Source organism: Aquarana catesbeiana, linkage group LG08 (assembly GCF_042186555.1).
Source record: "Aquarana catesbeiana isolate 2022-GZ linkage group LG08, ASM4218655v1, whole genome shotgun sequence".
Taxonomy (NCBI): domain Eukaryota; kingdom Metazoa; phylum Chordata; class Amphibia; order Anura; family Ranidae; genus Aquarana; species Aquarana catesbeiana.
In genome coordinates, this window is record NC_133331.1 from 246,101,836 (window position 1) to 246,115,698 (window position 13,863).

Below are 13,863 nucleotides of genomic sequence, written 5' to 3' on the forward strand. Positions count from 1 at the left end.
CTGTATGTATGTTTCAAGCTTATTATGTGTTTAATTACTAGAGCCACTAGAACACCTGACCCAGGTGCTGAAAGTAGAGCTTACCTCAGTCTTTACTACAATAAAAGCTCTGTAGAATGGAAGTAAGTCATTTTCATGACTTAAGAGTTGATTGTAATAGAACATATAATCAACTGCGACTCCATTTTGTAATTTTCTCTCCATTTTACCGTTCTTGTTTTTCAGAATGTATGTGCCTTATCTTACACTTCTTGCTTGAGTTAAAGTTTATTAAACTTCTTGCTTGAGTTGAAGTTTAATTAAGACCCCCACTCTATGAGTCATTGTTGTTAGGCCGATTCTCAGAGCGGCTTCCTGTGTCCTTGCGAGATAAGCTATCTTTGTAAATTCCTTTTAGCTGCCTAAACTCATGATGAAACAAAAATCTCTGTAGAAGTTTGTATAACCCTTAGAAAGCCAGATCGTAGCCTTTCTCTAAGAATATTTTCTTTAATAGACCACTCTGCTCCTCATACAGTGCCTTGCGAAAGTATTCAACCCCTTGGCTTTTTACCTATTTTGTTACATTACAGCCTTTAGTTCAATGTTTTTTAATCTGAATCAGATTATGATATAATCCGAATCAGAACACAATAGTCTAAGTTGGTGAAGTAAAATTGGAAAAATATATACATAAAACAATTTTTCAGAAATAAAAAAATGATAATTGGAATGTGCGTATGTATTCACCCCCTTTGTTAAGAAGCCCATAAAAAGCTCTGGTGCAACCAATTACCTTCAGAAGTCATATAATTAGTGAAATGAAGTGTCACATGATCTGTCATTACATATACACACCTTTTTGAAAGGCCCCAGAGGCTGCAACACTTAAGCAAGAGGCACCACTAACCAAACACTGCCATGAAGACCAAGGAACTCTCCAAACAAGTAAGGGACAATGTTGTTAAGAAGTACAAGTCTCCTGATTGGCTATACGACTGATTGACAGCAGCAGGAGCCAATCGCACCGCTGCTGTGTCTCAGCCAATTGGGAGGGAGAGTCTCAGAAGGCCGAGACACTTGTGGACATCGCTGGACAGAGATGGGGCTAGTAAGTATTAGGGGGGCTCAGGGGGGCTGCTGCACACAGAAGGCTTTTTATCTTAATGCATTAAGATAGAAAAACCTTCTGACTTTACAACCCCTTTAATGGACATGCTAACGCTCTGTCCTACTATCCTGTGGAACGCCCAGGGCAGGATGTAAACTCTTGCAGAGAAGAGGTTGAGGTTGCTCCTGTCCTGCCCACGGCAACCACCTCATGCTCTCTTAAGTAAAAGGAGCCGTTTATTTGGCGGAGTCCACTGAAATTTACAGCCGGGAGGAGAAGGATCCTGATCTCATGCATGTGCATCGCTTCCTCTCTCCCCACGGCATAAGCCCTCTGTCCAACACAGACTGGAGAGAAGAAGGGGGGTTTGGCTAGATAGTCCTCAATATAATATGGCACCTCATCCCAATTAGTTTTGTAACAATAGTGAGGAGAGAATAAGGGGATTATAACTGTGCCAAAATTTTGAATACTATACAGTGACACATTAGTATTAAAAATATAATGTTTTATTGACAAGCAGATTAAAAAAGGGTATACATAAAAAGTATACACAACAAGAGTGTAAACAAGCAATAGGGGAAAAGATACAGAACCAGCATATGCAGCAATATTACAAGGACCAGCCAGAAGTGTGACGGCAGGTCTTGTTCACAGGTACTATGTTCCTACATGTTTCGCCAACATTGGCTTCCTCAGGGACAGTTGGTTATACCTGTACTAATTTCATGAATTCTGAATAAAGAAATAAATAATCAGAGAAAATATAACAATGTATATATAGACAAAAACATATTTTCTCTGATTATTTCTTTATTCAGAATTCATGAAATTAATACAGGTATAACCAACTGTCGCTGAGGAAGCCACATACCACCCCCTTCCATCCACAGGGTAATGGAGCTTGTGAACAATTTAAATTGCCCTGCTGGGCATGCTACATGTAAGGATGTTAGAGTGCTGCTTTAAGATATATTAGATTGTAAGGATGTTAGAGTGCTGCTTTAAGATATATTAGATAGAATAAATGTATTTTGCTTTCTTATGCAGAAAATTAGAAGTGCAAAGATTATTTGCGAGCTACAGTATGTACTTGAACAGGATCTACATGTGGTCAGTCTGACACTTAATATAGACAATGAATAACAAAGTTATAACAAGTTAGCCTTGCCTTGATTACCTGACCGGTCAGAGAGTTTTTCCATTGACCACTAGAAGTCCAGCTCGAGCATAGGAAGAGGGGCGCACCTAAGACTACAGACACTCGGACAACACGTGGGGCCGTGGTGTGGACTTACAACAATATTGTTCACTGGGCTACTGGTCACATGTCCTTCTTGATGGCCGGCTACTGGTGGATCTCCTACAGAGCTCTCCTGAGGACATGACATCCCAGACAGCTAGCACCTGTGTGCAGGGGCACTGAGGCTACAGAAATCCAAGCAAGTGGTGTTGAATAGGCACAAGGACTTGGATAGAGGATCTGCTGCTGTGACCGTGTTGGTTGTGTTGTGCGAGGCAGTAAGCTAGAGCCCAAGTGGGTACTTACTTCCTAAAGGGTGGAACAACAGTCCTTCCCTCCAACTCCAGTATATGACGTATAATTTTATATCATTCCACCCTTCAGTGTTATAAATGAACAATACTCCACCCTACAGTGTAATAAACCCATATTACTCCTCTTTAATGTGGCCTAGATGTTCAGTACTCAGTTTTAGGCAAGCTTGAAGAAATACTGTAAATTAAAACTTTTTAAAAATATTTATTTTAATTGTTTATTTTTATAAATCTACAAAATGCAAAGCGAATAGATGAAACATTCAATTCGTTTGTTCACTGAAGGGCTGGAGAGCAGTACAATAATGAGTATCTGCAGGCAACATTGAAGTATGGCGGAGGTTCCCTTTGGGGCTGCATTTCTGCAAATGGATTTGGACAGGATCAATGTGTCCTCAATGCTGAGAAATACAGGCAGAAACTTATACATCATGCCATACCATCAGGGAGATGTGTGATTGGCCCCAAATTAATTCTGCAGCAGGACAATGACCTCAAACATACAGCCAATATTATTAAGAACCATCTTCAGTGTAAGGAAGAACAAGGAGTCCTGGAAGCAAATGGGCAGCTGCAACCGGGGAACCGGGTGTTGGTGAAAAATACCAAAAACATGTGAGGCAGTAAGCTAGAGCCCAAGTGGGAACTCACTCCCTATCAGGTGGAACAACAGCCCTTCCCTCCAACTCCAGTATATGACGTGGTCTCGGAAGGACCCAATCTCACCAAGAGGTGTCTCCAATGCAACTTGCTGAGGCCCTGTATGATAAGAGGCAACTATTCTGTCAAACCAGATGGCGACCAAGATGCATTTGACCCTGTGGACATCCCACCAGTGTAGGAGGTCCCTGCTGAGTGGTACCTGCACCTCTCCTGCTCAAGCTTCTGGTCCGTCTGGACTGCAGTGAAGAGCCTCAGTGCAGTAATTATGGACAGTCCAACTTCCCCTGCAAGTTCCACAGACTGTCCAGACATGACTGAAGATTTGGTTTTAAGCCCAGGTAAAGGGGGTATAGGAAGCCCGGCTGACTCCCAATGTATTGGATGGACTAATCAGATTCAAGACAACTGAAGGATTAGACATGTGCAGAATAAAAAAAAATTGTTTGTTTGGATTTTCATTTAAATCATTTAAATTTAGTTAAATTTGTTTATTTCATTTTCAAAATTAGTTTCTTTTATTCATTTTCTAATTCAATTTCAGGATCTGAATTAAAATCGGAATTCAAATTTATTCTATTCAAATTCAAATTTATTCTATTATAAATTCGCATTCCGGAAGATGGTTACATTCTTTCTATTTTATTCTATTCTAGTCTATTTTTTAAAATTCTATTATTTTCTATTCTCTTATTTTCTATTCTATTCAAATTTGAATTTCGAAAGATGGTTATAATCTATTCTATTCAATTGAATTCTATTCTATTGTTTTTTTTCTATTTTTTTCTTTTCTATTCTCTATTTTCTATTCTATTATTTTCTATTCTATTCCAAACTATTCTATTTGAGTGCAAATTTATTCTATTCGAAATTCCAATTTCGGAAGAAAGTTATATTCTTTCCATTTTATTTTATTCCATTGTTTTTCATTCTATTCTTTTTTATTCTAATCTATTCTTTTCTATTCTATGCCTTTAATTTCTATTCTATTTTATTCTATTCTTGTTTTTGAATTCGATTTAGAATTCGATTCAAATTTTGTTTCATTATTTCGGATTTGTTTAAATTAGCTACTATTGCAATTGGAACATTCGGATACACCTGAATTTCCGAATAACAAAAAACTAATTTGATTTTGATTCGGAACTTAACCAACTGCACATGTCTATAAGGGATCGATATCCTCTATGTGCATATATTTATTGCACATACTGTACAGTATATTAAATGGATTGATTTAAATCTGTCAAACAAGACCTTCACACTACCTAAGCTTTCCTTATTGGGAGCTAGAATGTTAGATACAGTAGCTGGTGATATAGGGGTCAATTCACAAAATTTAATCACATGTGATAAGGTTATCATATTACTCATTTGCACACATTATCGCATGCGGTAAATTAAGTCCAATTCACAAAAACAATAATTATGTGGTATTTACCAAAATAAAAAAAATGTGCCAGTTAATATCGCCTTAAAAAGCTCTTAAGTCCAATTCACAAATGGACCAGAGAGTAAAAAAAGCATGTGATAATTACCACCAGGGTTTAAGTGGCGGCATCACATGCAGTATTTGTCAAAAAACACCAGACCCCCAGGCTATTTTTTGACAAATAGCTGGTTGCTAAGGAGGGGGCCGGGAAGCCGGTGGCCACGTCCTTAACAATAGATGACTCATTGAATGTAAAAAAAAAAAAAAAAAAAAAAAAAAAGCAGATAATTAAAAATGCTGAATAAAAAAAAACAGCGTGCCCCCCCCATGCACACCAACATTTTTATTAAAAAACGGCCTGGGGTCCCCCCTAAAATCCATACCAGACCCTTATCCGAACATGCAGCCCAGCAGGTCAGGAAAGGGGGGGAGCGAGTGAGCACCCCCCTCTTGAACCATACCAGGCCACATGTCTTCAACATGGCCGCCCCACCCCAAAGCACCTTGCCCCCATGATGTTGATTAGGACAAGGGCCTCATCCCCACAACCATGGCCGGTGGTTGTGGGAGTCTTGGGGCTAGTTGGAATATGGAAGCCCCCTTTAAGAAGGAGGCCCCATGTGAGTATCGGGTACATATCCCTACCCATTCACCAAAAAGTGTCACAAAGTAATAAAACACACACACAGTTTTTGACAATTCCTTTATTAAAAAAAAAAAAATGTGTCCCCCGATGTAAATCCACCATCCATCACACTGCCCGTCGCCCGTGGGACCTGAAACCCCCCAAAATAAGGTGACGTAGCCAGGTAGCCCGCACCTTACCTATATAAGAAATGTTAGACGGCGGAGCCTGCAGTAGGCAGTCAGCCTTCATCAAAAACCCCCACTGAAAAGCGCCAGAAAGGACCATGGGTATAAGGTAAAACAAAATAAGGTGCAAATGGTAAGTTGATCCACTGTAAGGTGATCCAATGACACCAGTGATTGTAGTAAAAACAACAGGAAGTTTATTAAAAACAGTTTAAACAATAAATGATGATGTCAGGTCACCTGAGACCAGGTGACAGATACTCTGTAGAAGTCGGAAGTGCCCCGCTAAGATAGTGGACCCTAGGACTGACTGCTGCGGATAGTACCCAGGGAGGTTCAGGAAGCAGGTCTACTGGATCACTAACACAGATCCCAGTGGGAGCTAGAGCATAGATTCCCCAGGGCGCGGAGTCTAAGAGCCAGCAGGTGTTCACCAGAGCCTCTAGTGGTGAGGATGGACTGCGCTGCAGTCTGGCTCCAGGTTGCAGCCCCTAGGGTCTCACAGCTCACGCTCACGGTAGACTACAGGAGAAGGAAGCAGCAGGCTGGAACAACAAGGATAGTAAAGGGATAAGGCAGAGGTCAAGGCGACTAGCAGACAGGAACAACAGAGTACACGCCAAAGGTTCAGGGTCACAGGCAAACAGGGATAGTCGGGGACACACCAAAAGGTCAGGGTCACGAGCAGACAGGAATAGTCGAGAACACGCCAAGGTCAGTAACAGAGACAAATGAAGAGCACACGGCAAGTAGGAAACAGGAAGCCGAACACACAATGAATACACAATGGTTGATCAGCAAGGTTGGCTTGCAATGCCCAGGTTAATATAGTGTTCCTAATTAGAGACTGGGGAGAAGCTATGCTGAGGGAACATTATTTAAACAGTTAGGTGAGGGTGACTGGCCTCTAAAAGTGAACACAGAAGGAAAGGTGAGCTGACAGACACACATTACTGCATAATCATGACAGATGAATGATAAGCAGCCATGGTAGGCAATAGTAAAATAACCACACTGGATATCAGAGCAAAGCAGAACTCACTCGGTGGACATTCTCATGTGGGAAGCCAGCTGTTTCTCCGATAGGCAGGGTTGTGCTGCGATGTTATGAGCCAAGGTGCTCTCCAGGGATGGCAGCATGAAGGTGGAAAAGCAACCACGATGGAAGGGGGAGGACTGCCATGCCTGGCCGGAAACTCCTGGAGAGGTGGGCAGATGGAATCCAGAAGACAACCTCGCTGGGAGAGGGGATCGAATCCGAAAAGCCGCTCGAGACCAGCGGGGAGCAGCCCAGGTGTGACGTCAAACACACAGAAGGTGACTTGACAAAAGGCCACGCCCAAAACCTGTTGTCAGGACAACATCAATCCTTCCTCCAATCATTCTTCCACCCAGCTGCGGCTCAGACCTCTCTCCAGACAGCAGGCTTCTGTGTTTGATGTCACACATCAATGCCACTTGCCACTCCCTTCATTCAGGGAAGACCACCATGCAAGATAACCAGTGTCAACGTGTGACCTGGATTCTTACAAAAGAACATCAACATCCTGCTGCTGACATTGTTCCAGAAAGTGGCCTTGCCAGTGGCCTTCACTTCAGCATACAGGGTATCTGAATAGGCAGTAATATTGTGCAAACCTTACTGTCAGTTCTGCATAAGGATAAAGTTGTTCTGCGTCTAAAACTCTTTTTTGACGGAGGTGATGTCAACCTTTCACCTGTACGAGGACAGTGTGCTTCCTGTCCACTCCTTGGATGTAGTCAGGGTGATTAGGGTATACCCAAATGCCACAGCCAGGTTTTGTAGGACAGACTCCCTGTTTTTGTATGTAGAGGGCCCATGTAAGAGCATTGTAGCATCAACTGCTCTGCTCCCACACTGGATGTGGCAAACCATTGTACAATAATATGCCATTAGACACTAGTTTCTGGCACAGCACAAAATAGTGATATTGGTACCTGTATCGTTCTCGATTACAACTTACAGAACAAGGAAGTGGAAAAAATCATTAAGAGGTATTGGGAGATTGTAAAACAAGATGTTCACCTTAGTGACAGCCTACCTGATTTTCCTAAAATAGTCTACAAACGAGCCCCAAACCTAAGGGATAGGCTTGTACATAATATAGTTGAACCACCTCCTGCTAGATCACTAATGTTTTGGGATATTAAGAGGTTTCATGGATGCGGCAGATGCTATAGTTGTGTAAGGGTCCCTAGGAATATTAGAAAATTAAAGTCCTTCATAAATCCTCGCATCTGCTCACATGAGATTAGAATTTTATTTTATGCGACACTATAGGGGTGGTTTATAAAATCAAATGCCCTTGTAACCAATTATATGTGGGCAGAACAAAGAGGGCATTGAAAACAAGATTAAAAGAACATGTAAGAAACATTCGTAAGGGACATGATAAACATTATTTATCGATCCACTTTAGGGACAAACACCAGAAAAATCCTGAGGGAATGCAGTTCCAGGGTATTGAGGCCCCTAAGCATCATTGGAGTGGCTCTAACTTTGTCAGAGAAATTAGTAAGAGGGAATCATGGTGGTTCCCTCTCACCAGGGGGAATAAACAGGGAATTAGATTTAAAATGTTTCCTCAGTAATTATTGATCATGTGATTAAATCAATCTAGGGCCATAGAGTAAAATTCTCAGGTCATTAATAAGTCCATTTGGTTATGATTATCCCTTTAAACATTATATATGACTGGGTTTTAGAGGAGCATTAATACAGATTATAACTACTGTTGTTTTTAAGGGCGAATAAGCATAGGTCAGTTAAGCTTATCACTATGTGGGTATGAGTTTGGTGGCCCATGCATATATATATATATTTGGTAATATAATAAAAAAAAAACAATAATTATAATAATATAATATAATTATAATAATAATAATAATAATCATCCCCATTAGTGGATAGTGGGCTATATACAAGTTGGGTGGCGACCAATGTATGCATTAATTAGGTATAATATATACAATTTTATACACATTTTTTATATATATTCTATTAGTTTTATGTATGCATGGTTAGTATGCATTTATTGCCATATGCCTACGGATGTAAGTGTATATTTATGCATATTTATCTGAGGCATATAGGTCCCTGGGATATGTCTCGAGATGTATGCGTAATATTATGAGGATGCACACACACAGGTTAGGTTTTAATTAGATTTTAGGATGTTGTCATTTTTCCCAGTTAGTAATGTAGTTAACTTTTAGTACTTGTATAACGAATTTATTGTATTTAGGATCCTATATGAATTTATGTAGAGTTATCATGCATATATAATATATATGGTTTTAATTCTGGGATGGGATCGTACAGTGGGGACGGAAAGTATTCAGACCCCCTTAACTTTTCACTCTTTGTTATATTGCAGCCATTTGCTAAAATCATTTAAGTTCATTTTTTTCCTCATTAATGTACACACAGCACCCCATATTGACAGAAAAACACAGAATTAAAAAAGAAAAACTAAAATATCACATGGTCCTAAGTATTTAGACCCTTTGCTGCGACACTCATATATTTAACTGTCCATTTCTTCTGATCATCCTTGAGATGGTTCTACACCTTCATTTAAGTCCAGCTGTGTTTGATTATACTGATTGGACTTGATTAGGAAAGCCACACACCTGTCTAAGTAAGACCTTACAGCTCACAGTGCATATCAGAGCAAATGAGAATCATGAGGTCAAAGGAACTGCCTGAAGAGCTCAGAGACAGAATTGTGGCAAGGCACAGATCTGGCCAAGGTTACAAAAAAATTCTGCTGCACTTAAGGTTCCTAAGAGCACAGTGGCCTCCACTGTATGTTCTCTCCACTTCTCAGTTCAGAAATTAAGCGGAGATTGGCTTGATGTAGTCACCAGTTAGACATATTTAGCACAGGGACTAGACTTATTGACATTAAGACATTATGGACATTATGCACATCCTTGCTCTACAACAAAATGGCCGATGGACAATATATAGGCAGTGAACTACAAGAAAATGGCCGAAGTGCCTTAAAAATGCTGGGATATACTGAGGTTGTATGCTCCTGTTTCGTGAGACAGACCAGCTGTCTCCTTCACCGTCCAGTCCCCTCCCCTACGTGTGTCAAGGGAAGGGAAATTACGTATCTTCCTAAGGCCAAGGCCAAGTATGTAACAGACAACTCCATCGTCCATTTAGCATCCCCCTGAGGAAGATACGCAATTACCCTTCCCTTGACACACGTAGGGGAGGGGACTGGACGGTGAAGGAGACAGCTGGTCTGTCTCACGGAGCAGGAGCATACAACCTCAGTATATTCCAGCGTTTTTAAGGCACGATATAGAGCGGTGCACTAACGCACCAAACCCATGTGAGTACCCTGTACTAGGGCTTTGTTTGCTAATATAAAACTTTTTTAAATTATATCACACAATGGAGTTTCTTTTTGCTGTTTATGTATGAGGAAGCATCACCAATGGAACCTTCGCAACTAACCTGGAATCCTGGTAAAGTGATTTAAAAGTGTGTTTTGACCAAACTTAAATGTGAGGTCACACGTTCTGAGGTGAGCGGCCATTACCTAAGAGTGGGGAGCACCTGAGTGAGATCACTGCATTTGATCTGTATGATCACGGTCACCAATCAAGTCACGTTTGTTTTATTTTTCCTATGAGGACTTTATATCAATTTTGAACTGATCCTGTGTGATCAGACTGTCACAGACTTACAGTATCTCATAAAAGTGAGTACACCCCCACATTTTTGTAAATATTTTATTATATCTATTCATGCAACAACTCTGAAGAAATGACACTTTGCTACAATGTAAAGTAGTGAGTGTACAGCTTGTATAACAGTGTCAATTTGCTGCCCCCTCAAAATAACTCAACACACAGCCATTAACGTCTAAACCACTGGCAACAAAAGTGAGTACACCCCTAAGTGAAAATGTCCAAATTGGGCCCAATTAACCACTTTCCCCTCCCCGGTGCCATGTGACTCAGTGTTAAAAGGTCTCAGGTGTGAATGGGGAGCAGGTGTGTTTAAATTGGTGTTATCGCTCTCACTCTCTCATTCTGGTCACTGGACATTCAACATGGCACCTCATGGCAAAGAACTCTCTGAGGATCTGAAAAAAAGAATTGTTGCTCTACATAAAGATGGCCTAGGCTGTAAGAAGATTGCCAAGAACCTGAAACTGAATTGCAGCATGGTGGCAAAGACCATACAGTGGTTTAACAGGACAGGTTCCACTCAGAACAGGCCTCGCCATGGTTGACCAAAGAAGTTGAGTGCATGTGCTCATATCCAGAGGTTGTCTTTGGGAAATAGACGTATGAATGCTGCCAGCATTGCTGCAGAGGTTGAAGGGGTGGGGGGTCAGCCGGTCAGTGCTCAGACCACACGCCACACACTGCATCAAATTGGTCTGCATGACTGTCATCCCAGAAGGAAGCCTCTTCTAAAGATGATGCACAAAAAAGCCCACAAACAGTTTGCTGAAGACAAGCAAACTAAGGACATGGCTTACTGGAACCATGCCCTGTGGTCTGATGAGACCAAGATAAACTTATTTGTTTCAGATGGTGTCAAGCGTGTGGGGTGGCTACCAGTTAAGGAGTACAAAGAGAAGTGTGTCTTGCCTACAGTCAAGCATGGTGATGGGAGTGTCATGGTCTGGGGCTGCATGAGTGCTTCTGGCACTGGGGAGCTACAATTCATTGAGGGAACCATGAATGTCAACATGTACTGTGACTTACTGAAGCAGAGCATGATCCCCTCCCTTCAGAGACTGGGCCGCAGGGCAGTATTCCAACATGATAACAACCCTAAATACTCCCCCAAGGCGACCACTAAAGAACCTGAGGGTAAAGGTGATGGGCTGGCCAAGCATGTCTCCAGACCTAAACCCTGATGAGCATCTGTGGGGCATCCTCAAAAGCAAGGTGGAGGAGCGCAAGGTCCCTAGCATCCACCAGCTCTGTGATGTCATTATGGAGGAGTGGAAGAGGACTCCAGTGGCAACCTGTGAAGCTCTAGTGAACTCCATGCCCAAGAGGGTTAAGGCAGTGCTGGAAAATAATGATGACCACAAAAAATATTGACAGTTTGGGCAAAATTTGGACATTTTCACTTAAGGGGTGTACTCACTTTTGTTGCCAGCGGTTTAGACATTAATGGCTGTGTGTTGAGTTATTTTGAGGGGACAGAAAATTTACACTGTTATACAAGCTGTGCACTCAATACTTTACATTGTAGCAAAGTGCCATTTCTATAGTGTTGTCACATGAAAAGGTATAATAAAATATTTACAAAAATGTGAGAGGTGTACTCACTTTTGGGAGATACTGTATATGTACTAGAGCACTTTTTGATCACTTTTGTGTCACTATATAAGAGTATATATATATATATATATATATATATATATATATCTTCTAAGGATGTGTATGTTTATTCACCATTTATAAAGTGGGATTTTGGATGGTGACACCAGTCACTTGTATATCACTACAGCATTATTAGTTTGTTTTTCAGTCATTGTATACGGACTGCGGTTTTAGCAGACCATATGGGAGGTAGTTCAGTACATGACTTATTATATAGACACTAATTTCTGGTTGTTTCTGGTAACATCAGGCTGGTAAGTGCAACTTCTGCAGGTGGCAATAAACCCAGTTTGTGATTATCAAAAGCAGAGCTGTTGTCCTCCAATGAGCACAGAGAAAAGGATTTTACAGTGAGTACAACAAAGTCCTATCTCTCCAGGTCACTGTTAATACTTATTTCCACATGATCCTACTCACTCTGCTGTGCTGAATGCCAGTTGAAAGTTCTGTCTTCTATTCTTGGGGTCAAGAGACTCATAGTCAAATGCATCAGGGAAGAAGGCCAATATAAGAGCGCAGAATGCAATGCCATTGCTCCAACTGCTGGAAAAATTATGAATATCTACTCCCTGAGAAATGAGAAAGAAAAACAGGACTATGAGGAACCAAAAACAGACAATAAAGCATTTCGTTTTTTAAAGATCCTACTATATTAAAATGTCTAAAAATGTGTCTTTGTAACCACTGTTAAAGCACCTTTATTATTTTTTTTAATGTCTGAAATAAGTTGATAGGGAATTATCATCTATCCAATGTATTTTCCATGTTATATACAGGTATTAATTATTGTGTGTGAATGCGCTACTCTCATGTATACGCTCTTTTCAGTATTAACATACCCTACCTTCTATTGTGAAAAAATGTGAACATAGATTAAATCATATACATATAAAATTCACCATATTAAACCAGAACCATGTATCAAAACAGAAATTAGCTGACATATATCATATGTGTTACAGAGTCCCCAAGTAAATGCATCCAAAGCCGTGATTGGCGTGCTCCTGTGTTCCTTCAATATGCATAAGTGACTGTGTGACACACCACCACCTGTAAGATTGGCCACTCACCAGATACTTCTCACATAATGCACCTTTGGTTCATTCATGTGATAACCACTCCACCTTAGTAACCCTCTTCAACGGCTATACTTGGACCTTAGTATTCCTCATATGAAAATATATGAACAAAACGATCATCGCGCAATGCGTTTAAAACTATTTATTATCCAAAGAAGAAGTGTACACTCACATTTAAAAGTGCTCACGTGATCGGATACAAAGTGCTCACATTTAAAAGTGCTCTCGAGCCGGCACAAAGCTACTCCAGCAGTTAGGGACGGGTGTAGAAACTATTGCATGGTTCGCCTGTATGAAGTGTGCGACCTCCGTTTTCCACCCCTCGTTCCCGTTCGCGTCCTCACCAGCCACGGCCGTATCCGATCACGTGAGCAAAATATCTCCCAGCAGCCTCTACGCGTTTCGCATCATAGTATGCGTCATCAGGAGGCTTCCTGATGACGCATACTATGATGCGAAACGCGTAGAGGCTGCTGGGAGATATTTTGCCCACGTGATCGGATATGGCCGTGGCTGGTGAGGACGCGAACGAGGGGTGGAATGCAAGCGGAACACGGAGGTCGCACACTTCATACAGGCGAACCATGCAATAGTTTCTACACCCATCCCTAACTGCTGGAGTAGCTTTGTGCCGGCTTGAGGGCACTTTTAAATGTGAGTGTACACTTCTTCTTTGGATCTTATATAATAAATAGTTTTAAACGCATTGCACGATGATCGTTTTGTTCATATATTTTCAAATGAGGAATACTAAGGTCCAAGTATAGCCGTTGAAGAGGGTTACTAAGGTGGAGTGGTTATCACATGAATGAACCAAAGGTGCATTATGTGAGAAGTATCTGGTG

At 41.0% G+C, this 13,863-nt stretch overlaps 1 protein-coding gene across 1 annotated transcript in view; it reads right to left on the reverse strand.

Annotated features, from left to right (window-relative positions):
* The window catches only part of SMTNL1 (smoothelin like 1), a 396,202-nt gene that overhangs the window by 161,379 nt on the left and 220,960 nt on the right, over nt 1-13,863 (reverse strand). The window contains exon 4 of the mRNA XM_073596979.1: nt 12,357-12,508. Within this exon, the coding sequence (XP_073453080.1) occupies nt 12,357-12,508 (152 nt within the window). The remainder of the gene's footprint in view (nt 1-12,356; nt 12,509-13,863) is intronic.